Source organism: Kogia breviceps, chromosome 15, assembly GCF_026419965.1.
Source record: "Kogia breviceps isolate mKogBre1 chromosome 15, mKogBre1 haplotype 1, whole genome shotgun sequence".
NCBI classification, from domain to species: Eukaryota; Metazoa; Chordata; class Mammalia; order Artiodactyla; family Physeteridae; genus Kogia; species Kogia breviceps.
In genome coordinates this window covers 12,883,351-12,908,703 of record NC_081324.1, presented here as the reverse complement: position 1 = coordinate 12,908,703, position 25,353 = coordinate 12,883,351, and the positions used below count along the sequence as shown (strand labels likewise).

At 34.9% G+C, this 25,353-nt stretch overlaps 1 protein-coding gene across 8 annotated transcripts in view; it reads left to right on the top strand.

The window, feature by feature from the left end:
* Positions 1-24,888, top strand: part of RELCH (RAB11 binding and LisH domain, coiled-coil and HEAT repeat containing) — a 118,327-nt gene extending 93,439 nt beyond the window's left edge. For 4 of the 8 annotated variants that reach the window (XM_059039364.2, XM_059039362.2, XM_067014799.1 and 1 more), the window contains 7 exons: positions 1,229-1,311; positions 2,109-2,172; positions 3,583-3,721; positions 7,437-7,553; positions 11,352-11,440; positions 16,206-16,276; positions 24,639-24,888. In XM_059039364.2, the coding sequence (XP_058895347.1) occupies positions 1,229-1,311; positions 2,109-2,172; positions 3,583-3,721; positions 7,437-7,553; positions 11,352-11,440; positions 16,206-16,276; positions 24,639-24,759 (684 nt within the window). In that variant the 3' untranslated portion in view covers positions 24,760-24,888. Of the gene's footprint in view, positions 1-1,228; positions 1,312-1,819; positions 1,903-2,108; positions 2,173-3,582; positions 3,722-7,436; positions 7,554-11,351; positions 11,441-16,205; positions 16,277-24,638 lie in introns of all 8 variants that reach the window. The other 4 variants (XR_010836776.1, XM_059039365.2, XR_010836777.1 and 1 more) reach the window with 4 other exon arrangements.
* Positions 24,889-25,353: the final 465 nt, after the last annotated feature.

Sequence of the window (25,353 nt, the reverse complement as noted above, 5' to 3'; positions counted from 1 at the left end):
AAAATTCCACGGCATTTTCCATCTTCCCTGAGGACTAGTTCCATTACAAGGCGGAGAGACTGATTAGCATTTAGGATTAATTTGTGTTTACATTCTGAAATAGAGAATGTAGGATTAGGATGTTACCCTTTTCTGTTGAACTCATAAAATTCCGTGATTTTTATAAAAACAATGCGTACAGCTCAATATTGTCCTCTTGTTCTGTGCTCTAGGGTTGGTTGCTAAATGAATTGTTTTTATGATTAGATTATAGAAATAGGTCGAATTGTGCTCATTGTATTTTTTAAATTTGAGCTTTTAGAGAAATGCAAAACAAAGAACTATTTGTAAACATTAACTACTTGGACGAGACAAAAACATTTTTTAATTAATAATTTCTTTTTCCAAATATATCACAAATCTTATGTCCTTTGAGGAGTCATACTAATTCAACTTGCATTTCTTGAATGCCTAGTCTTTGTCAGACACAATATTTAAGTATATTATGTGTAGTTAGTAGCACAATGATCCTTTAAGGTAGATGATAGCGTCACCATTTTCAGATGAGAAAACTGAGTTTCAGGAGATTATGTAATATATCTAAGGCCACATGACCAATAAGTGGAGAGCTAGAATCTGAACCCAGGTCTGATTCCCACATGAAATAAGTACTTTCCACTAGGCTGCATTATATCTCTGTACCTCAAGAAATAAAGCTACGTGATGTAAAAGGTTGGGAATTTTTGTATGTGATTTTTAAATTTACTTGCGTTAGAACGATCAGAAGCAATTTAGTGGTGGCTGCTAGCCATTTGAGTTTGGTTTAAAAACAGTCCAGTTTGTACCTTGTTGGTCATAACAAAATTATATCAGGTTTATTTAAAGAATTTAACCATAGAACCCAGCATGTCTTCTTTTTAGTTTCTTTCAAAAAAAAAAAAAAAAAGGGTAAAACTTTCTTTTAAATTGAACATGGAAATTGCATAGACTATTTGACTAAAAGTACAAACTGCCATTGAATTGGTAACAAACTGTTTTCAGGGACTGCTAGGCTGCATAAGCTTTATTTTTCTCCTAAGCATTCTCTCCTTTATAAAGCACTCTAGTAGCAATATTTGCTTAGCTTCTAATTTTGGTTTTGCTTTTGTGTTTTCTCTCTTTCTCTTGGTTGTTCCTTTCTTCTTCCTGTGGCATTGTGTTTGCTCTTTCCGTGCATCACCTGTGAATACCCCCTGCGCTGACCAATCAGCTGTTGGTGAAGGGGGTGAATGAAACTCTGGTAGCTCAGAGAGTTGTTCCTGCTCTCATAACTCTCTCCAGTGACCCTGAAATGTAAGTGTCGTTCCTGCCTTTTACATTCAGCATCCCTTTCAAAATGCGCCTGTCAAGAAATAACCATCAGCTTTTAAATTCATTGAAGAATAGATTTAGCTCTTTAAAATAATAATATCGGATTATACTTAATTGATTTTAAACTTTTTTATACTACTATTCATGTATTTTTTAAGTCAACCTTCACAGTAAGCCTAGTGACAAGGCCATATATTGAAAAGAATATATTAGTAGTATTTATTAGTCCTCAATAAACGTTTCCCAAACTTAAAACATGCTGATGGACTATTTCTTCCAAGCCAAGAAGGGATGCTCTGCTAATCTCACTAACATGTTGTTACCAGTAAGTATAGTGGCATGAACCAGAGGCTTAACATTTTAATGTCTCGTGTGGGTGACTAAACCAAGAAAGGCCAATGAGTCTGCCTGCCCATCCTCAGTCACAGCTAACCCAGTTCTCATTCCAGTTTACCAAACCATTTTTTATTGCATGTTGACTGGTTTACAGCTGACTCTTCGAGGCATGAGTGAAGCGTTAGTTGACAAGCGGGTTGCTCCGGCCCTTGTTACCTTGTCCAGTGATCCTGAATTGTGAGTTTCACAGACTGCGACCTTAAGTTATCCTGTCTGTCTTTTTTGAGCATTCTTCTTGGTCTGCTTTTTTTAAAATTTAATTTGTCATTGCTAGAGACTAATACAGTATATTTACCTTGTACTTACTTTGATATATATTTTAATAATAATCAGTTTTTCGTCTCAAAGAAAGTTTCAGTTTCTTTCTTTTTTAATTTTAACAGCTCTGTCAGGATTGCCACAATTCCAGCCTTTGGCACTATTATGGAAACAGTTATTCAAAGAGAGGTAGGAAGTGACTGGAATTTATTTAATCTATGTACTGTTGAGGTGATGATAACACATTACTATACATGTACCCGGTAGCATCATACCCTTCATTTTATTTCTTAGTTACTTATGGGCCGGAAGAGGATCTCAGTATTTGAAAATATGATAGCCTACCAAAAGTATATTTTCATATGCTAAGGCAATCTCTAGTCTTTCGTCTCAACTAGAAAATTAAGTATAAGCCAACTCTCAAGATGTTCTATTTTAAGTCTATCTGGATATTGCAGTTTTGAATAATCCTTCAAAGCAGATTTAGCTCCAAAGGCTTCTATTATCCAATAGACTTCTGGATAGTCTACATAAATTCCCAATTGCCAGTTTGTAGAGATTTGAAGACAGGTTTTCTCAGTTTCACGAACAGAGGCTAGAGGGTACCTATGTTCTTGTAACTGTCATTGATAATCAAGCTGCAAGTCATGTCGTAGACTGGTATCGTCTTTTTGCAGCACACATCGCTCTGACAACCCTCTGTCACGCCTGCTTCAGGAGATTACCAGAGTCTTCCTCCCTAAATATGTATTTTGATTCAGAAACTTGTCATTTAATTTTCAGTTTGTTAGGTTCTATCTGCAACATTAACTATAAGACACTTCTCAAAATTAGTTATCAGAATTTTATTCTTTATTATCAAATTGGACATGTCCTTACACAATGAAAAACCCTATACATGAGAAAGTAAATTATTTGTGGGCATATCACTTAGCCACTTAAATGGAAAACAAGGTTTTCCATCCATAGACATTTTACCCCCCAAAAAATATATATATATATACATTTATAAAACTGTTCTGTAAATTTTTTTTGTCATATAGACTTTTTTTTATAACAAAAATTAAACAACCATGTTAGTTGTGGGAAAAAATGTTTTCCGTTTTGTCACTTATGTATTTCACCGGTGGAGCAAAATAAAAAAACACATTGTTCTGCAAAGCTTGCAGTCTTGGCAGAATTTCAACATGTCCTTAAATCCCAAAATAAAAATGTCTTTTACGGAAATATGAGTAAGATGTAAGTCATTAATGACTCATTGCTTTCAGAAGGTGAATAAGTGGGTAACTTACACTCTGATTTGTTTTAAGAATTATAATTTAGATACAAAATCATCAAAACTCTATCTTTATCCCTAAATATTGTGGGGTCTTTTCTACAGTTTGTCAGGGAATATTTGTGTTTTTAAAAAACAAAAAAATGAATTAACAAGCATAAACAAAAATTTAAGATCTTTTCTGAGCCAAAAGACTAAATAAGTACTTATTTAATTCCAAATTTCTACTATTATGTTGATATAAGTCATTTGAATCCAGTGATGCAAGCCATGTTTAGTGTGTGTCCTTCTCTCAATTTGACTGTATAATATTCAATTTTAAGTTGCTGGAAAGAGTGAAAATGCAGTTGGCTTCTTTCCTGGAAGATCCTCAATATCAAGACCAGTATTCTTTGCATACAGAAATCATAAAAACATTTGGTAGAGTTGGGCCTAATGCAGAACCAAGGTTCCGAGATGAGTGTAAGTTGCATTTTTTTTTACCATTTTTAATGAATTGTAATGTAAGAGCGAGACCATAAGCTTCTCTGAGGATTTGTCATGTGTTACATGATACCTTTCTACACCTTATCTTTCATATACTGAAAGCTGAAAGTGAAACAAGTTTGTTATTGTGGATTGATTGGTATTGCTATTAACTGTTAGTAAATGGCTTCTTATACTATATAGTGATTGCTGTAGACATATGAAAAGTAACTCATAAATAATTTCAAGTTATTTTTAAAACAATTCTTACTAACTGTTAATTTCAAAATACTGTGCTCATTATGAGCTTATTATTTAATTCTTATTTCTAAGGAAATTTTTATGTGTTTCTAGACATGTTCTTATGAAAGATACATTTCTTCTACTTAGCATGCCATTCTCCTATTTTGTTTTAAATCATGGCTTGTTGTTCTGCTAAATAATCTGCATGATGATCTGCTAAAGCATTTTCTCCAGTTTCTATAGTATCACTTTTTACTTTATGACAACAATTTCTTTGGGTGGCATCAAAGCATCCAGTAATTATTACTCCAAAAGCATGACAGTTATCACTGTTATACCTTAGTCCTTTTATTTTTAGCAATTTGAAATGCTCTTGAAAAGTCCGCAAGTTTGGCTTCTTACATCAGTTTGGTTTCCAGTACAAAATTGGATTCTCCCATAGACTAGTTATTGCATATCTAACCTGGTATTTTTAAGATGAACAACAAAACTATTGTCAGGATTTGGACTGCAGTGTCCAAAAGGTCTGTTGAGGGCATGAAAACATATTGAGCTACAGAAACACAACCACAAGGTTATTTTTCAATGGGTAATAGTGTTGGTAGCATGAGGAGAAAATAACAGTATTTCACAATCAGTTAACAGAAAAAGGTTTAGTATTTTAGTTAGCATTAGGGATAGTTCCTCATCATAGTAACGTCATATTTACAGGTGACCCTCTACAGGTGCTTTGACTAACTTTTTTGAGGCTGTCTGTAATTGCTCTGAAGCAAGGAGAATAAGTCTTGGCTGTTGGATCAAGGAATAGGCTGAATAGGCAATGGGTCTTTGGTGGGTGCCATGTTGTTGAGTTAATAACTGTCTAGAATATGATCTAACCTTTTTGTGTACACTCAAAAGAATTTATGCATCACATAGAAAAGAGAAATATTCTTTTCATAATGGTCCCAAAATAACAGTTAAAGATTGGCTTGAGAAAAAATTAAGAATAGCAATTTCCACTGCTTGAATAGGTGTAGTAAACCATTATCCCTGAAGCCTTCTACAACTTACTGTATATCCACAAGTATGTCTTATACAATCTTCCTTCACATTCTGGCACAACCAGACATTTTTTTTAAGACAAAAAAAATTTTTTTCTTTGTATTTACTACTCAGTCACTTGGCTTCACTTTTGCTTTAGAACTTTACCCTGAGGAATTTAATGTCCTATATTAATACTATTAATGGTAGATGAAGTAGAACCCATATTGACAAGGATGCTATATTGTTATCCATCTGTATTTATAGACAGTTCCTGTTAGAAGTTTAGAGAAAGAACAAAGAATTGCTGGGTGGTAATGTCTTCCTTGGAGTGGCATTTTTGGATATTTTTCCCTCTGTTTCTTAGAGAATAGAAGACATTGGTTCTTCCAGTGGCCCTTTTTCTCTCCCAACTCTTAGTTATTATAGAACATTTTGATCCTGATTTTATCTCAGGGGCCATTTGTTTTATTCAGAACATGATACAGTTTTGTTTGTTTGTTTTCTACCTTTTTAACTTTGTAAGGCTCTCTGAAAATGTTCAGTCATACCTTGGATCTTTTCTAATATGGCAGTTTTACATTTCAGATCAGTTTTTTTTCAAAGTTCCTTATTTTATATCTAAGCCCATTTACAAAAAGAGAGGACAAGATTACCTTCACTTTTGCTATTGGATCTACCCCAGAATATTTTTTGAAAGTTTACAAAAATCTATTTTTATAAAGTTTCCTATTGATTTATCTTTATTTTGTTAGCAGTTTTGAATCTTTGTCCAATCTGCCCTTAAGTGAAAGGCTTCAGAAGTGACCTTATGTTGTGTATTTCCTATTTTCCTTGCCCACTGAAGGTCAGTTGTAGAATTACTCACATCTAGGTTATTAAATCTTTTAACCATTTATCTCCTTCTGAGGGGTTAACAATTAAATGAATTAATTGATACAGGTGTGGTAGCCCAGGACAATACATATATAATGAAATGTTGAATTCTTTAGTAAACTTCTGTCTTCTGAGATTTAGGAAGATCCTTAATTTTAGCCTTTAACTGTCTGTAGACTAGAGTTTAAAGTAACTTGTATAGGTTTGTTTTCTAGTTAAGCAGTTTTACAGGGATCTTGTGTAGTATGGTTGTTGAGTTTCTGAGAAAAACACTGAGGAAAGGATTGCTTGTGTAGGAAATCAGGGAATGAGCGGAATGAATAGAGGCCACGTGTTTATAGATAAAGTAGTGCAAGGAAGGTCAGTTTCAAAATGTTTGGGCAGAAATGAAATAGAGAATCTTTGAGAGACTGTCTCAGAGCCACCATTTTGTTGAGGCCTCAGCGTGCCAGTTAATGAATCGGAGTTTCAGTGAATTCATTGGGAATTCAATGAATATTTGGAGTTTTTTGTCTTCTACTTATTTTTTCTAGAGCACCTCTGAAGTATGTTGTTATTAATTTTGATAAGTCAAAAACTCCCCTAAAAATGGCCATTGTTGTCCTAAGTTTGTATGGGGTTTTTTACCGTTTACTAAGGTAAGCATAAAAGTTGTAATTATAGTACTGGTTTATTGAGGAAGCAGGAGATTTTTCTAGAAGGAGATTGTGGCTTTAACATATGCAAGCTCAAGGTAAACATGAACAGAGTCACTACAGTTGGTCAGAAGTATGTGCTTATGAACCATGTTTTGGGTCCCCCAACCAAGCAGGGACTAGAATGGGACCATGTGATCAACAATTTGATAATCACTTACCCTGGAGCCATTTCTGCAAGGGACCCTGGTTTTAGTGGGAAATGGTATTTAGAGAGCACAATATTGGGCAGTAGGAGTGCTCAGTGCTACTGAAATGGTTACTGTTTCTTGGGCCACCACTTTTATTTTAGCAATGTGTTATCTGTATTTTTGAAATTTTACACTATTCATTGAGATATAAGATATTGAGCCCATTGGGTGACTTGAAAACTCAACCACCAGTGCTATTTGACACTGGTCTTTGCTAAGAACTTGAGAAACTAAAGCTAATAATAGTTTCATGAAGTAGTAAAATAATTTGATATTGAAAAAGAATCAGTATACTGTATTTATCTTTTTAATAGCAACAGTAATACAAGATTTATATAAACTTATTTATAAAGATGATAATAACACAAGAGGTAGGTTGTTTACATTTGTTTATTTGGCTTTCATTTTTCAAATGGGAAACTGAATTGCAGTGAAGCCAAATGACCTATATACATCCTCATAATTAGGTTATAATGGCATGCTATAATCTATTTCTCCCAAATTCTAGATCACTCTTTATTCTGAAAAACATGCTTTCTTCTCTAGTAAGAAAAAGCGAGTATGGGTAATCTTTCAAAATCATCCAGAATTAGAATAAAATTTTATAAGATAAAATGAAAAATTATTTTTTAATGTATAAGCATGTTTTAGATTAAAATTAATAATTTCTTTTTCTTTTTTCAGTTGTTATACCACATTTGCATAAGTTAGCCTTGGTGAACAACTTACAAATTGTGGATTCTAAAAGACTGGATATTGCTACCCATCTTTTTGAAGCCTACAGTGCACTTTCCTGTTGTTGTATCCTTGCTTTATTCATGTATATCTATATTTAATAATCAGTCTTACAGTGAACCTCAGTTGTTAAAGACTGAGAAGTAGAATTTTTTTCTTCAACTTAACTAAGAAGTAGTTAAGTAGAAGATTAAAAATTTTGAGTTGACTTGCCCCACTCCTTATTCTAGCCATCTCATAATTTTAAAAGATAACTTTGTCTTCTATGTTTATATGTTCCATAGTTTTGAAAACATTGACTAAAATTTTATCTATGTTAATCAGCTATATAACTAAGCAAGCAATGAATTATAACTGAGGCTTCTGTAAATCAAAAGGAATCCTTATATGTGTCCTGGCATTCGTTTTTAATGAATGTTTAACCGTCTTTATGATCCTGTGAATATCTCTTGGAGAGATATTACTCATTAAAAAAAATACAGGGACACCGTGGTTAATCATTTGCAGTGATGGTAGAACTGGAGGAAAGCTCAGAGATCATCTAACCCATGTTAACCACTACAGTTTATAAATGACTAAACTAAAACTTAAAGACATTAGTGACTTCTGTTTTTTATAATTAAAAGCAAAACTGTGACTAGAACAGTGAACTTTAGCTATCCTGTTAAATGTTCTCTTTACTATCCTTGGCCTAGTAAAATGAAAGTAAGAAGGAAGTAAAGATAAAGATGGGCAGAATAAACTCTAGCTTTTCGGCTCTCCCATTCAAAGCCAGAATATTTCAAGAAAGGGGGAAATAAGAGATTGAAAAATGAGTGCACGGCTGAACACTTGAATATAACCGTAAAAGTATGTGCTAGACAACATAATCAGAATTATGATTTTGACAGGAAAAAAAAAAATGATGGTAGAGAGAGAAATGCAGAGCTGTCTGTTAAGGAGCTACTTGTCCTTTTAAAAATGTTAAAACTTGAAGTTCGATGAGCAACTCCCCAAATGAGAGCATCTCATTTTGGGATTCTGCTACAAATTGCCTATTCATGTGGCTGATATAAGCCACTTTCTTATACTATAGATCATAAAGTGGGCAGGGATACCATATTTTGATAATTTTGCTTCAGCTAACCATATACCTTCTATAAGTTTAATTCCACTAAAAGCAGAACTTACTATCATTCCTGATTTATCTTGTTGGCATTTTCAACTTAGAGAAGATAGAGGAAGCAAAAAGAGGAAGTGATAATTCTGAATTAGCAAGAAAGGACTCTTTAGTAATGGAGAAGTGACAGGACCCTTACAAGAAAGTAATAATGGCATGTCAGAGTTTGGCATGTCAAAGAAAGAAAACATTGATACGCTTATACCTATTCCCTAAACTTTGCGAAAGTAAATGTTTACAAACTTAAGTGAAGAGTTGTGTATAACCTTATATAGCAGAGTTTCTAAAGAAATATGCCTCAAGGAAAATGAGAAAGTCAAAAGATTAAAAATTTTAGCTCTGTTAACCTAATTTTCAAATGGACTAAACAGTGGTTTCTGAAGAGCGTAGAAGTCTGTATAGAAGGAATATTATTGTGTATTTAGGTACGTACAGAATATTACTAGAGAAAATACAGTAAAAAGTCTTTGTAACAGCACAGTAAGGGGAAGAACCGTCTTAACAATAGACCCTGTTCAAGTACTAAAAGCGTTAGTTCTCCATGAGTCAGAACTTGTACTTGTGTCAACAGGGTGGTTATGGCCACTAATAAAATCACATTGTCCATATCTGTTCTGCTGTTCTATTGAATTATGAGCTGATAGAACACAAGAGTATTCCTTTCAGCGTGACATCGTATTTCAATAGGGACATAGGAAATCTATATAATTTAACATTTGGCATGGTATTAAGTCAAGAAATCATGTTTACGAAAAATTTGAAGGAATTTAGAAATGTTTAACCTGGAAAAGAAATGGTTTAGGGGTGAAAAGATAATTTGAGAATTATTTTAAAGGTTGTTATATAGAAAAAAGGTTAGGCACACTTGTGTAACTAAAATGCAGAGCAAACGCTAACAAGCAGAGGGCATGGAGAGGACCATGGTGTTTATAAGAAAGACTTTCAAATTGAGCTCTCTAAAAATGCAATGATCTGTCTTACGAAACTGAATGTCCTGTCATTGTTAGCAGTCAGAGGCTTTATGACCACCATTCACAGATGAGGTAGAGGTGATTTCTAACATCAGATAGGACTAAATGATCTCTAAGTTTCCATCCCCTAAGAAAGATTGTGGGGTTCCATGGGGGAAAAGGACCAACCAGTGGGTAGAAAGAGAGGAGAAGGAAAGTGTCTTCCCTCTTACCTCCAAGTAAGGCCATTTTCAGTTTCTCAATCCATGCGCAGATTTCTCTAGATCAGAGACCTTTCTCTAATCCAAAGGTCACTCACAGGTATATCTAGGTGATACTTTTCCTATACCCAGAAAATAAAACTACATAGCCATTAGGTTGTAGAACTTTGTATATCTGTAGGGATTTGGTTCAACCAAATGATGTCTATATTTTTATAACTGCCTATTTATAAGTCACTCAATTATAGGAGTTTTATTTACAACTAGTGTTTATTTATAACTATATTTTTAAGGCAGTAGTTATATGGATTTTTTTTTACTTAATATAATTTACTATTTTTTTCAGAAAGACTAACTCATCTTTATAAAGGAACTTATTTACTGGCATTTTTCATTTTAATATGGTACAATATTAAATAAGAAATATTTTTAGATGGCTCACAACTATAACAGGTGAGAATGTGTCAGAAGCAATGTGGATAAACAAGGTGAATTATTTGAGAAGTGCATCTGCTTTCCTGACTCCTTTCAATGTCATATAATCAACTAAAACTCATATGACTAGGAAATATAAGTAGTACTAAACTTATTACAGCAAAAGCTCTCTTGCCCAATTCAATGAGGACCAGTGTGGGTCAGTTTAACAGAATGGTTAAAGTAAGAAATCAGGAAAATGGTATATACCTAAGATAACTTCTTTTAACTTAAACAAATAAATGTAATTTCTTTTAGCAATCTTTTGATGTAGGACTGAGGCATTTCTTTAGTGTGTCTGCTGATTAGAATTAAACATCAACTTTCTTAGGTGAACCACATTCATAATATAATTGTCTACGAATTTTAGCTTAAGTTTCTTTAGAGAGAATCCAGAAACATTTCTGATACTGGGTACTGAATTTTTCTAGATTTTTATATTTTTCTTTAGTCTTAAATATGTATATATTTACAGTTGTCTTATATACATAATTAAGCAGCAATTTTTTAAACATCTTTATTGGAGTATAATTGCTTTACAATGTTGTGTTAGTTTCTGCTGTTTCACAAAGTGAATCAGCTATATGTATCCAAGCATCAGTGTTTTAAGCAACTGGGCTTTATCAATTTTTTCTGAAACTGTCAACTTAGTTGTCATGGAAACATTAACTTTTTTACTTTTCATACTCATTTAAGCATCCAATTAAATTTCATGATTTGATTTTCACCCTTATTATTGCATATGTTTATATACCATGTAATTAAATTATGTGCTGTTACAATAATCAATGCCACTGACATAAAGAGATTTGTGGGAATAAACACAGTTGCCTCTTGACAAGTAACTAACTCAACAAATACAGAGCATGCTTGACAGTTGCCTCTTGACAAGTAACTAACTCAACAAATACAGAGCGTGCTTGACGGAAGCCTGTTTGCTCTAAGTGATCAGCATGCCATAGGCGGCATTTAAGAGATCTGCTTGTTCTATATTCTTCTGTTGTTCTGTTGGACATACCAGTTCGGTTTTTTTTAATGCCCTTAACTACCTCATCTCAAGTCATTTCAGAGGATTTAATGGTTAATCACTTCTTACCTGGTCTCAGATGTTTACGAATTGACATGGAACATCTTTCTCCAGAGCATGAGGTAAGCTACTATCATGATTAAGCCACTGTGATTATCAGTGCCATGTTCATGTGTTTTAATATCTCCTATATAGACTTTCACTCCTCTCCATGTGAGGTGTGATTATGATATGCTGTGCCTAATTTTTTAAAGTCTAGCTCAGCATCATTTTATGGATTTATCTACTGGCTATGAGATCTTAAGCCACTCCTTCAACATCTTTGAGCTTCTATTTAATTCTCTAAAGTAGGAATAATGTACTGTCCTTCACTGAATATAATTAGAATTTAGTAAGAGAATATATGTGAAATGCTTTTTATCTATAAAATGCTGTACAGTATTATCTCTGACCATTAACTTTCTTAGAAGCAAAGTTTCTATTTTCTCTCTCCATTTCCTCATAACTCTTTTCATTCTATTTGTCTTCCTGTATTCTCCAAAACCCTGTTTGTCATTTATTTCCTATTCTGTATCTTCAACCTGTTTTTCTAGCAGCTTTTCTTTAACCTATTATTGTGTTTGACTCTTCCCTCCTAAACAAATCAAAACAAAAACAAAATCTTCCCTTCATCCCTCCCTCATCTCTCTTTTTCCTCCCAGCAGTTTACACCCCCCTCTCAAGTTTCACACTGTCTGTTGGTACGTCGCATTCGTTACCATCACAGTAATCCAACAAAACTTCTGTCTCTACGATCATTACTGATCAAAGTGCTGCACCAAAAGGACACTTTTCAGACCTGATAGGAGCATGCAGGAGTATGTAGCCTTTTCATCCATATCTCTGTCAACACCTGGTATTCTTAGACTTTTTAAATTCAGTAGATATAAAGTGGTATATCATTATGGTTTTCATTTGCATTTCCCTGATTATTGTCAAACTTGAGAATTCTTTGTATGCTCACTAACATCAAAGGCTTTTTAGGTTTTTTGCCCATTTCTCCCACTTTGGGTTGTCTTTTTTCCTATTATTTCCTTGAAGTTTGTTATATAATTGGAATATCAGTATTCAGTCAGTTTTGTGTTTTATGAACATCATTTTCCAATTTTTGATGTTTTCACATTTTTGGCCCATTTGAACACTGATTTTTAATTTTTTAATAGATTGATTGATCATTTCCATGACATGATTTCCTATACTTTCTTCTTAAAATGCTTAAAGTTGTATTTTCACAATAAAATTCTTAATCCATCTAAAATTAGTTTTTACGTATGATGTGAGGTAGTGCTTAAGTTACTTTTTTTTCTATATGGATAACCAGTTGTCCCATTATTGTTTATTGAACAGTGCATCATGTCTATAATGATTGGCAGTGCCACCTCTCATAGATTATGTTTCCTTGTATGCATGTGTCTGTTATTAGGGAACATTCTTTTCCACTGGTCTCTTTCTCAATTATTGTAACATTGATACCCTGTCTTCATTACAGTTGCCTTGTTAAAAAGTCCTAAAATCTAATAGGGCAAGTCCAGCACCCTGTCCTTTTTTAGAACTGTTCATGACCCTTAGCATTTTTATGTAAACTTTAGCATTATCTTATGAGACTCCAAGAAAGATCTCTTTGAGATTCTGATTGAAATTGAGTTGATTCTATAAATTAATTGGGAGAGACATCAACTTCATGATTTTGAGTCTTCCTATCCAGAACATACTATATCTTATGTCTTTAATGTCTTTTAATAAAGTTTTATAACTTTGTTTGAAAAAACTGTCACTTTATATCGATAATGTTATAATGCTACTTTTTTTAGGATTATATGTTTTTTAACCCTTGCTGATGTATAGAAATAATATAACTTTTGTATGTTGAACTTATGTCTGGCCAACCTGAGAAACTTTATTATTAATTCTAATAATAAAATGTCACTGGATTTTTTTTTATAAGTTTCAAGTGTAGAAAAGTCACCTGTAAATAATAGATTCTTGTGTAATACTTTTATTTTTTTCCCTTTTCCTTACTGTAGGATCTATTATATTGCTATCCCTCTTTTGCTTCTGGTATCAATTTGTTTCTTGATTTCTTTTTAAAATAGTTTTGATAGGGGTTTATCAATGTTATTAACCTTTTCAAATATTGAACTTTTGGCTGTGTTGACTTTTCTCTATGTGTTAGTTTCATATTTTCATCTTTATTTCCTTCTGCGCTTTCTTTAGATTTGATTTTTTTTTCTGTTTTTCTAACTCCTTAAGGAGGAGGCTTAGCTTATTTATTTGTTAACTATTCCTCTTTTCTGATACATAAATTTAAGGCTCTAAGAGTTCCTTTAGCCACATCCCTTTTACTGCATTGTAACTTTGTTATCATTTAGTTCAAATTAGATTCTCATTTCCATTATATTTTTATTGATCCATGGATTTTGTTTCATAAGGTAAAGGTAGTTAATTTTATGAGTCAGTTCTCTTATATTTGTATTAGCTTTTTGTAATCTGCTTGTTCTATCAGCTATTGAAAGACATGTTAAAATTATGATTGGGAGTTGCGTCTTTCTCCTTTCAGTTTTCTCAATTTTTGCTTTTTCTATTTTATAGATTCCCTTTATCAGCCTGAGGAAGTTCACTTTTTTTGCTAGTTGCTTGAGTATTTTAATCATGAAGGAGTGTTGAATATTGTCAAATGTTTTTTCTGTGTCAGTTGAGATGATTACATGGTTGTGGTTTTTTATTCCCTTACAATGTTTTACATTAATGGGTTTTTATATGTTAAAGCAACCTTTGCACTACTGCAATAAATCCCACTTGGTTATGGTATATAATTCCTTTTATATGAAGGTAGATTCAGTTTGCTAGTATTCTGTTCAGGATTTTTGCATCGAAAATGAAGGCAACTTGTAGAATAGAACAAATAAGAAGCCTTATTTTCACTACCTTCCATTAGTGTAGGGTGGGACTGAAAATAGGGGGAGTGGTTAAAAGTTTTTGAAAGGATCAGACTCCCAGATTCCCTTTTGAACCTTGGTGGAAGACTGGAGCTTTCCTTTCTAGACTTGAGATATCAGGCCTAGCTGAGAGCAAGAATAAGGTGCTATAATGAAAGGAGGGAAATTAAGTCGAAGGTATAGTTAGTCATTAGAAACCTCATTACCTTTCTCCTTCTTGGGTCCAGGAATGGGGTGGCAGCCAGTATTATATTTGCAGGGAAAATAAGATTGGCAGAAAGTTTGTGCCAGAGTCACCTTAAAGTGAATTTACTCATGCATGAAGAGATTCTAATCAACGTTTTAGTACCTCAGTCTTTAGTGGATATCCCGAGATAACCAACCATTTGAGAAAAGCCTCTGACATCAAAGACAGAGATGAGGGCTTTGCCGGTGGCGCAGTGGTTGAGAGTCCGCCTGCCGATGCAGGGGACACGGGTTCGAGCCCCGGTCCGGGAGGATCCCACATGCCGCGGAGCGGCTGGGCCCGTGAGCCATGGCCGAGGAGCCTGTGCTCCGCAACGGGAGAGGCCACAACAGTGAGAGGCCCGCGTACCAAAAAAAAAAAAAGACAGAGATGAAAACATACACACAAGAAAAAGGATACTGGAGGGAACAGACAATACAGGGAGTGGAAGAGAAAGTACAAAAACTCTCCCAAAATAACACTGATGCAAAAGAAAGTAGCCAAACAAACGGAATCTGTAATCTGTCAGATGAGAGAGCGGGAAAACATTAAAAAATGAAAAGTCTTTTCCATAATCTGCAAGGCACTAGAGGACCCAGCTCCTTCCTCCTTACCTCGCGGGCCTCACCTTCTACCGTCTCCCTTGCTCACTCTGCACCCACCACTCTGGCTTCCAGGCTTCTAAGTACAATAGACGTACTCCCACCTGGAGTCTTTGCTTAGCCTCTAACCAGGGTCTCACACACTTACTCCTCATGTCCCTCAGGTTCTTGCTTAAATATCATCCTCTCCATCAAACCTGCTTAGAACACCTCCATGTAAATTGTAATATTCTTCACTTTGGCCTTCTATACCCCTTATCTCACTCAGTGTTCTTTCCAAAGCCCTTATCACTTTTTAATGTACTATATGATTTACTTATTTTTTGTGTTTGTTGTCTATAACAAAGGAACATAAGCTCTCCACAGGGAGGGAATGTTGTCTATTTGCTGCATCTTCTATGTCTAAAAACATGCCTAGCACGTAGTGGGTGACAATAAGTTTGTTGTCTAGTGACCTCCACGCACAAATACAGGCCAAGACAATTCAGGAGGGCCATCTGGTTCCCAGTGTGGGTGCCAGCATTTGGGGCAGCAGCTTCCATCCCTCCACCCTTTCCATTACTTACTCAGTCTCCCCACAAGAGTGATAGCAACTCTTGGACACCATTGTCTCCCCAGTTTTAGTGACCACAGACCTATATCTGGTCTCTGCCCTAGACTTTAAAGTAGAGCATCTTGCTTTTTGCAACCTGGAAGAAGCAAGGGACAAGGGACAGAGCAGCTTTTTCTGGGAAAATATGTCTGACCGTGGTATGTGTATTGGTTAAATGTATAGATGTATATAAATTTTCCTTTTAACATTAGATAGTGGGGAAAGCTAAGGGAGAATGGCATCAGACTCCGAAGGAAGGTTAGTGAAAATCAAAGTGAATTATTAAGTTATACGATTGAGATCTTTTAAAGCTATTTCAGTACCTAGTCTAGCAATCCAATGTGAATTCCTTTAACAAAGTAACTGCCAAAATTTTCAATTTTTAGTTAACATATTAGCTTATGGGAATATTAAAAATTCAATTAAAAACTTGAAACCATAGCAGTTTACTATGTTCACAGTATTTCTCTAAAGTCATTTTTTTTTAATCAGGTTATTTTAACTTCCATGATAAAAGAATGTGAACAAAAAGTAGAGAACAAGACCGTCCAAGAGCCTCAAGGGTAAGACATTAATTCTTTTTTTAAGGCTTTAGTTAACCTTAATTTCTCTATATAAATTTTCTTTAGGTGGGTATAGTGTTTTATATTGTGTTATTTTGTAGTCATTAATTTGGAAGACAAGAAAATCCTTTAAATCAGCAGTTCTCTAATGCTAATCCATAAACCATCTGGTAAATATAAAATTCAGATCTCTATCTCATTCTCTGTGACCTCAACATTCTGAGTCAGCCTAGGGATCTGTATATTTAAAAGCTTCCAACAAAAACACTAATTTGAAAATATATATGCACCCCAGCGTTCATAGCAGCATTATTTATAATTGCCAAGGTATGGAAGCAACCTAACTGTCCATCAGCAGATGAATGGATAAAGAAGATGTGGTGTGTGTGTGTGTGTGTGTGTGTGTGTGTGTGTGTGTGTGTGTGTGTACACACATATACGCGCACACACACACACACATAAACATACAGTAGAATACTACTCAGCCATAAAAAAGAATGAAATTTTGCCATATACAACAACATGGATGGACTTGGAGGGTATTATGCTAAACAAAATAAGTCAGAGAAAGACAAATGCTGTATGATATCACTTATATGAAGAATCTAAAAAATACAACAAACTAGTGAATATAACAAAAAAGAAATAGACTCATAGACATAGAGAACAAACTAGTGGTTACGAGTGGGGAGAGGGAAGGAGGGAGGGGCAATATAGGAGTAGAGGATTAAGAGGTACAAAGTATTATGTATAAAATAAACTACAAGGATATATTGTACAACACAGGGAATATAGCCAATATTTTATAATAACTATAAATGGAGTATAACCTTTAAAAATTATGAATTATTATATTATAAACCTGTAACTTATATAAGATTGTATATCAACTATACTTCAGTAAAATATAAAAATAAAATAAAATAAATACAAGCTTCCAAAGAGATTCTGATAGGTAGCTGGATTTGGGAATCACTGGTGAACATAGTTTGTAGAAATTTACGAGAGGAGTTGTAAGATTTAACTTGATTCACTGCATAAAGGATTGTCAACTTGTGAATGTTCTAGTCCCATGCTTCTAACCAAACTAATTAGAATTCAAAGATTCAGTGAAATTAAAATATGAACACAGATGTGAAAGAATAAAGTTGGGCATTTCAGGACAGGAAGTAATTTACAAATAGTCTGTGTACTCTAACTCTTCCTGAAGTAGCCTTGAACAGTTGATCTTAAATGGACTCTGTTAGGCATGAAAAGCTCAATGGTGTTTCCTTTATAAAACTGACTACCAGGAATAAGTGTTACATCTTGTCAGGCTAGGTACACAGAAACACACTCCTCCACACCCACACCCACAACCCCAACACGCGCGCGCACACACACACACACACACACACACACACACACACACACACACACACAGAGTCTTTTACCTTTTACTATGAGTCAGAACTCTTGCTTTAGCCTCCTAGAATGGTGGGAGCTCTTCTATCATTTTAGCCATGGAAAGTTATAAAACAATAGACATACTTTGATAGGTTTCTATTCTGAACACAAAATCCATAAAGTTAACATTAAAGCAAATAATTCTGTTCATTTGTTGTATATTAAATATTAAAATTATTTGGTGCCTTATTAGTTTAAAATGTAAAAGGTTTTAGACCAAAATTGAGAAAAATTATATGTGAAATACATTCTAAATGAAATTTCATGAATTATCATGCAGGAATTTTACAATAAAGAAATCTCTTTGTAACTTCCTAAGATTGCTTTGGTTATATGACCTTCCTTTTTAAGGAAAAAAAAAAGTTCACTTTAATAATCATATTTTCCCATGTTATTCAAATCCTCTATATTATCATTTATTTTTTTAACTCTTTTTTTAAAATTTATTTTTTTATGTAGCAGGTCCTTATTAGTCATCCATTTTATACACATCAGTCTATACATTTCAATCCCAATCTCCCAATTCATCACACCCCCACCCACACGTGCCTCTGCTTTCCCCCCCTTGGTGTCCATACATTTGTTCTCTACATCTGTGTCCCAGTTTCTGCCCTGCAAACCAGTTCATCTGTACCATTTTTCTAGATTCCACATATATGCGTTAATATACAGTATTTGTTTTTTTCTTTCTGACTTACTTCACTCTGTAGGACAGTCTCTAGATCCATCCACGTCTCTACAAATGACCCAATTTCGTTCCTTTTTATGGCTGAATAATACTCCATTGTATATATGTACCACATCTTCTTCATCCATTCGTCTGTCAATGGACACTTAGGTTGCTTCCATGTCCTGGGTATTGTAAATGTTATTCAAATCCTCTATATTATCATTTATTTTTTTTTTTTAACTCTTACTGTAGAGAATTTCAAACTAACACAAAAATAAATATGATATAATGATTTCCCATGTACTCATCACTCAGCTTCAAGAATTACCAACTCATAGTCAATTTTATTTCATCTATACCCAAATCTTCTCCCCTCCCATATTCTTATATGCATCTCTAAAAGATAAGTGCTATTTTTTTAAACATAAACACAATATCATCACACCATAACAACTCCTTAATATCATTTATTATCTGGCCTTTGTTCAAATTTCTAATTGTTTCATAAATGTCATTATTGATTTGTTGTTTGTTTTTTCCTTACAGTTTGTTTCTTTGAGTCAGGATCCAACATTCCATATATTATAAGTGGTTAATATGTTTCTTGAATCTCTTTTAATTCAGAGGTTCCCCTTGTATCTCTTTTTATCTCCATACAATTTACTTGTTGAAGGAACTGAGTCATTTGTCCTATAGAGGTTCCCACAGTCCAAATCTTGCTAATTGCATTTCCCTTGTGTGGTTCAAAATGTTCCTCTGTATTTCCCATAAATTTACTAGTTGGTTCTAGATCTAGAGATGTAATCAGGTTTGGGGCATGTTTTTTATTTGCCAAGACTTCTACATAGGAGGAGGTGTGTTTTCATCTTGAGGCAGGCAATGTCTGCTTCTCTCTTTTTGGTGATGTTAACATCTATTAATGATGAATGCCAGATCCGTTAATTCATTAGCAATTACAAAATGTATTACTCTATCATTCCTTCTTCATTTGTGAGCTAGAATTCTTCAGAAAGAAAACCGTCCCCCATATGTACTACTTTTACCAAGTTTATACTGTTTATATAGTAAAGACAAGATAAATGTTCAATTCTTTCTCTTTATGTACCAATTTCCAAAGTAATGAACTGATCCACCCTCCAACCGGAGGCAAAAGAAAAGAGAAAAGGGATTATATGCAGAAATATCAGCACTGTGCAAAAGGACAAAAGTTTCAGAAAAGCATATTTGGGAACTGTAATTAAAGCTAGAGCACAGAGTATGTACGGGAGAACAATAGAGATAAGTCTATAAAGATAGACGGGCACCATTAATAAAGAACTTTGTATGCTACATGAGAGGTTTGGACTTATCCTGTGGCCAGGAGTCAACAAACTTTCTCTGTAAAGACAGTAAATATTTTAAGCTTTGCGATTCATACGGTCTCTGTTACAAGTACACAGTTGAACTCTGCTATTGTAGCAGTAAGCAGCCATTGACAATATGGAAATGTATGGCTATGGCTGCATTCCAATAAAACTTTATTTACAAAAACAGGCAGCAGACTGGATTTGGCCTATGACCCTTAGTTTACCAACCCTTAGTAACTTTGCTTCTCAGGCCTTAGGGTCCATCAGAATCACCTGGAAATTTTGGGATGCCATCTCCAGAGTTTTTGATTCACAAGCTCTGGGATGGAGCCTGAGAATTTGAATTGCAACAAATTCCCAGGTGATGTTAATATTATGGGTCCAGGAGCCACACTTTGAGAACCACTGCTTTGGAAGCCATGCTCTAGTGAATACAAGCAACAGAGAAGCAGGTGGAACAGAAAGCTATTGTAGTAACCCATGATGAAGGCAGTTGTGGGCATGGATGGGCAGGTAATAATAAGATACACTCATAAACCAGACACCATTCTCAGCATTTTTCATATATTTGCTAATAATTTATCATAATAACCCTATGAAGTAGATACTATTACTATTCCCATTTTACATATGACACAGAGGTTAGGTAACTTGCTTAAAGGCCACCTAGCTACTAAGTGAAGGAACCAGAATTCAAACCCAGGCATTGTGGTTCTTGAGACCATGGTCTTAACCACCATGTTTCACTGCCTATATGTAACAGTGAGTATGAAAATAAGATGGACTCAGATATATTCAAATGTGAACTCAGTTTAACTTGACAACAGATTAGAGTAAGAGAGAACTAGAATCTAAAAAGGATTCCCAGATTGAATGATGGCACAGTACAACCAAATGGAACTGTTCTGAAGAGGAATACTTAAAAGTTGAGGTACAGGAAGAAAAGCACTATAAGCAGTTATTGAGATTTAGGAACCATTAGGATATAGGTGGTAATTAAAGGCTTAGGTAAGGACTAGAGGTGGATGGATGATATCACTTGGAAAGGGAGCTCAGACCTGGAATTAGACCAACATTTAAAATGCAGCATTTAAGGGACTTCCCTGGTGGTGCAGTGGTTAAGAATCCACCTGCCGATACAGGGGACACAGGTTCGAACCCTGGTCCGGGAAGATCCCACATGCCGGGAGCAACTAAGCCCATGCGCCACAACTACTGAGCCTGTGCTCTAGATCCCAAGAGCCACAACTACTGAAGCCCACACACCTAGAGCCCATGAGCCCGTGCTCCACAACAACAGAAGCCACTGCAAGGAGAAGCCCGTGCACCGCAACAAAGAGTAGCCTCTGCTTGCCATAACTAGAGAAAGCCCACACGCAGCAACGAAGACCCAATGCAGCCAAAAATAAATAAATAAAATAAATACTTTTTTTTTAAAAGTGCAGCATTTACGAGAAGCTTCACTGAGAAATAGGAGGCAAATCAGAGTGGTGTCAAAAAATCAAATAGGAATTTCAAAGAGGAGTAGTGATCTTTGATTTGCAAGATATAGTGATGTGGAGAGAGAGAGAACTATTCTAGGACATAAATAATTTTAAAGATAGGCCAGAAGTAAGAGATTCTGTAGATTTAGAATCAGTAAGAAATGACGGTTGGCTATGAGTTGCAAAGGAAAGATCTGAGAATCCCTTGAAAGCCTGCAGTAAGAAGACATTACTTTACAAGGCAGCCCATTTCATTTTTAACAACTCTGTTTTTAAAATATTCCTTTCTCATCCTGAGTTAAAGTCTCCCTTCCTATAACATCTACTCTCTATACCAGGTTTTCATCATTTGGCAGAGGGGTTAGAGTCAGACCCTTTTGTCTAACTGATAAATATGTAAACTCCTCAGGAAAAAAAAAAAAAAAAGCCATAATGCAATGGTTCTTTACTAGAAAGCTTTGTAAAATACATACCTGGGTCCTCTACCCCAGATGGAAAAAATCAGAATCACTGGGGTTAGGTCTAGGTGTCCACATTTCAAAAAGTTCCCCAGGTAATTGTGCTGTGCATCAGTAGAGCTCTATAGATATATACAGCCGTGCAGATATATATTATATATCTCATTTTTCATGAGTAACATAGAAAGGTATCTTAAGTCTCCTAAATCTTCTCTTCTCCAAACCAAACATTCTTCATTCCTTTCACTTTTATCTCTTATGGTTTCCAGACTCCTTAGCATCATTGTTGCACTCTTAGAATATCATTAACACTTGATGGGGGACTTCCCTGGTGGCGCACGCTCCCAGGGAAGCATGCTCCCAATGCAGAGGGGCCGGGTTTGATTCCTGGTCAGGGAAGTGGATCCCACACGCATGCCACAACTAAGAGTTTGCATGCCACAGCTAAAGAGCTGGCGAGCCGCAACTAAGGAGCCCACCTGCCGCAACTAAGACCCAGTGCAACCAAATAAATAAATATTAAAAAAAAAAAACAACTTCATGGTATCTCCAGTATTATCTGAGCCATGTATCCTGTTTTTGTAGATACAAAATAAAATCATACTTATCTTTTACTTAACCCTGTTTCCTACAGAAAAAAAAAAAAAAACAGTACTATAAACCTAGAGTTAAATAAAGGCATCATGGAAAAGATAGGGCTTGAGCTGGGAATTGAAAGATGGCTAGACACGAGATAAAAGAAGAAATATAGAAGTTAAGTAGTGATGGTTGGTTAAACACACACACACACACATAAGAATTAGATTGCTATGTTTCTTGAATGCCATGCATATTTTATCTTATAGGTAGTAAGTGGCCACTGAAGATTTTGAGAAGGGGTGTGATATAAAGAAGTGATTATTTAAGAGGTGAATCTGATTAATACAAGGAGGCCAGATCTAAAACTTTTGGAATAATTCAGTTGTAAAGTATTACCATTAGAAATAAAAGTAAACAATAGAGAAGATGTTGTAGAATAAAGTCACAAGATTTGATGATAGTTTAAAATGGAGAGCCATTATATTCACTGTTGGGAAGAGAGGAAAAGGATAGAACCACTGGCAAGTAAAGAAATTAAAGTGAGTGATAAAAACTCTCCAGAAAATGTGCATAGAGGGAACCTACCTCAACATAATAAGGGCCATATATGAGAAACCCACAGCAAGCCTCATACTCAACGGTGAGAAACTTAAAGCATTTCCTCTAAGATCAGGAGCAACACAAGGATGTTCACTCCAGCCACGGCAATCAGGGAAGAAAAATAAAAGGAATACAGATTGGAAAAGAAGTAAAACTGTCACCGTTTGCAGAGGACATGATACTATACATAGAAAATCCTAAAGATGCCACCAGAAAACTACTAGAGCTAATCAATGAATTTGGTAAAGTAGCAGGATACAAAATTAATGCACAGAAATCTCTTGCATTCCTATACACCAACAACGAAAAATCAGAAAGAGAAATTAAGGAAACAGTCCCATTTACCATTGCAACAAAAACCATGACATACCTAGAAATAAAAGTGGGGAGTTATTTCTAAAGTTAAGGTATGAAAAAAAAAACTTGAGACATTGGCTTTATCTAGCAAACAGTGGTAATGTGGGACTGGCCCTCAGGAAAAATGTTGCGATTCAATAAATATTTTTGAATCATCCTATGGAGGTGTTACTTAAAACTTATAGAATTAGTAAGTTTTGTGATTGAAGAACTTGAGCCAAATGCTGAGCCTTATGGAGGATTCCTTTGTGGGAAGAGGGAAAGCAGTAAGAGAGGGGTATTCAGAGCACGTAGGGACAGACCAGCTTGATGTACCGGCAGGAGAGCGGTGGGAAGAAGAGACTTTCAGGATGGGCATCGTGGTCGGGTATTTAAATAAGTAACTCAGCACACACCTTTTAAAGACCACATAGAACCAGAAGTCTTAGGTAGCAGCACATACTTCATGTGTAGATTTAACAGACGTCTGTTGAGCTCCCGTACCTCGCTCGCCACTCATTGTCTTTGACATGTTCAAACATATTCCCTTATTGAGTCCTCGAGATATTTTGCAATAACAGTTGCAAAATTTTACAGAGGAGGAAACTGAATCAGAGTGATTTAAAGCATCTTGGCCAAAGCCACAAGGCCAACAAGCTGGGTTCCTGAATCCATTACAGCACAATTGTTGGATCACTGAAAAATTGTCCTTTATCAATACTCTGTTCAGTAATATGATAAACCAGCTGTCTTTAGTAGTCATTTAGATTGTGCTTACTTCCTGCACAGAAGGCTGGTCAAAAAGAAAGGAAAAGATTTGACACTGTCCATCAAAACTAGTGCAATTGGCAATTGAGGACATGTTTCTTCTGCCCAACCCCACCCCCCAAAAAAAGTAATATGTCATAGGATTGTTAAAGACCTCACTGTGATTTCATTTACTCATCTGTGAAAATAGGGATAATATCTATCTTCCAGGGTTGCTGTAAGACTTAAATGAAGTACTGCTGGTAATAAGAAGAATAACTAACACTTAGAGCATGCTATTAAATGCCTGGCACTGCTAATAAGCACTTTGCACTCTTATAATCCTAAATAGCCCCGTGAGGTTGGTACTAGAATTATCTCCATTTTATAGATGAGGAAACAGAGATTAAATAACTTACCCAAAGTCACACAGCTGGTAAATGACAGAACCTAGATTCAGTCTCATTCCACACTTGCTCCTAATCACCGTACCACACTGCTTCCTTTAAAAAAACAATGAACATGAAAGCTGCCAACCTATTATGGTACCAAAAAACTCTACTCCATAAATACTAGTTTCCCTTTTGTGATACCAGTTCAGAATGTATTTATTAATGTTATACTACTAAAGAAATGAAAAAATAGATATTTTTGTTTTTTAATTGCTTTACACGAATTTCAAAATTTCTTTCCTAGCTCAATGTCAATTGCTGCAAGCTTAGTGAGTGAAGATACAAAGACCAAATTTTTGAACAAAATGGGCCAGTTGACAACATCAGGTGCCATGTTGGCCAATGTGTTTCAGAGAAAGAAGTAAAAGCAGGAAGGAAGCCCCCAGTAAACACTAAATGGACCTCAAGCAGACTGGTTCCTTGTACTTGAAGTACTTGCCTTTTTTTATTTCTTTTTTATGTTCTTGCATTATAATTTTATCTTAACCTCCAAAGATATTTGCACTGCTTTTGATTATTGCTGTATATCTGTTAATTTTGGAGTTACAACTGTGGTGATAAAAAATTGAGTTGATAGTCTGTACCAAGTCCCTCCTCTATGTTCTTGTCTTTCAGAATAATTATATATATATATATATATATATATATACACATATATATATGTATATATATAAAAGAGGGTTTTTTTTAATTTTTGGATGAGATATTAGCAAATATCTGTATGATACACTAAGCTATTACAGTGGTACTTAAAATAATGTAAATTTGCAGTCATTGTTATAAAGTAATAAAAGTGGAGATTACTTAAGTATTTAAATTATGAAAGAATAATGCAGACTTTTTATTGTTTCTTAACTGACTAGAAAGAGCCACCAGCATTACTCTGTGCCTTTTGGACTTCAGTTTGTGTGTCTGTAGGAATTGTGTGCATTCCCTTCACACAGTGTTTATAATACTGC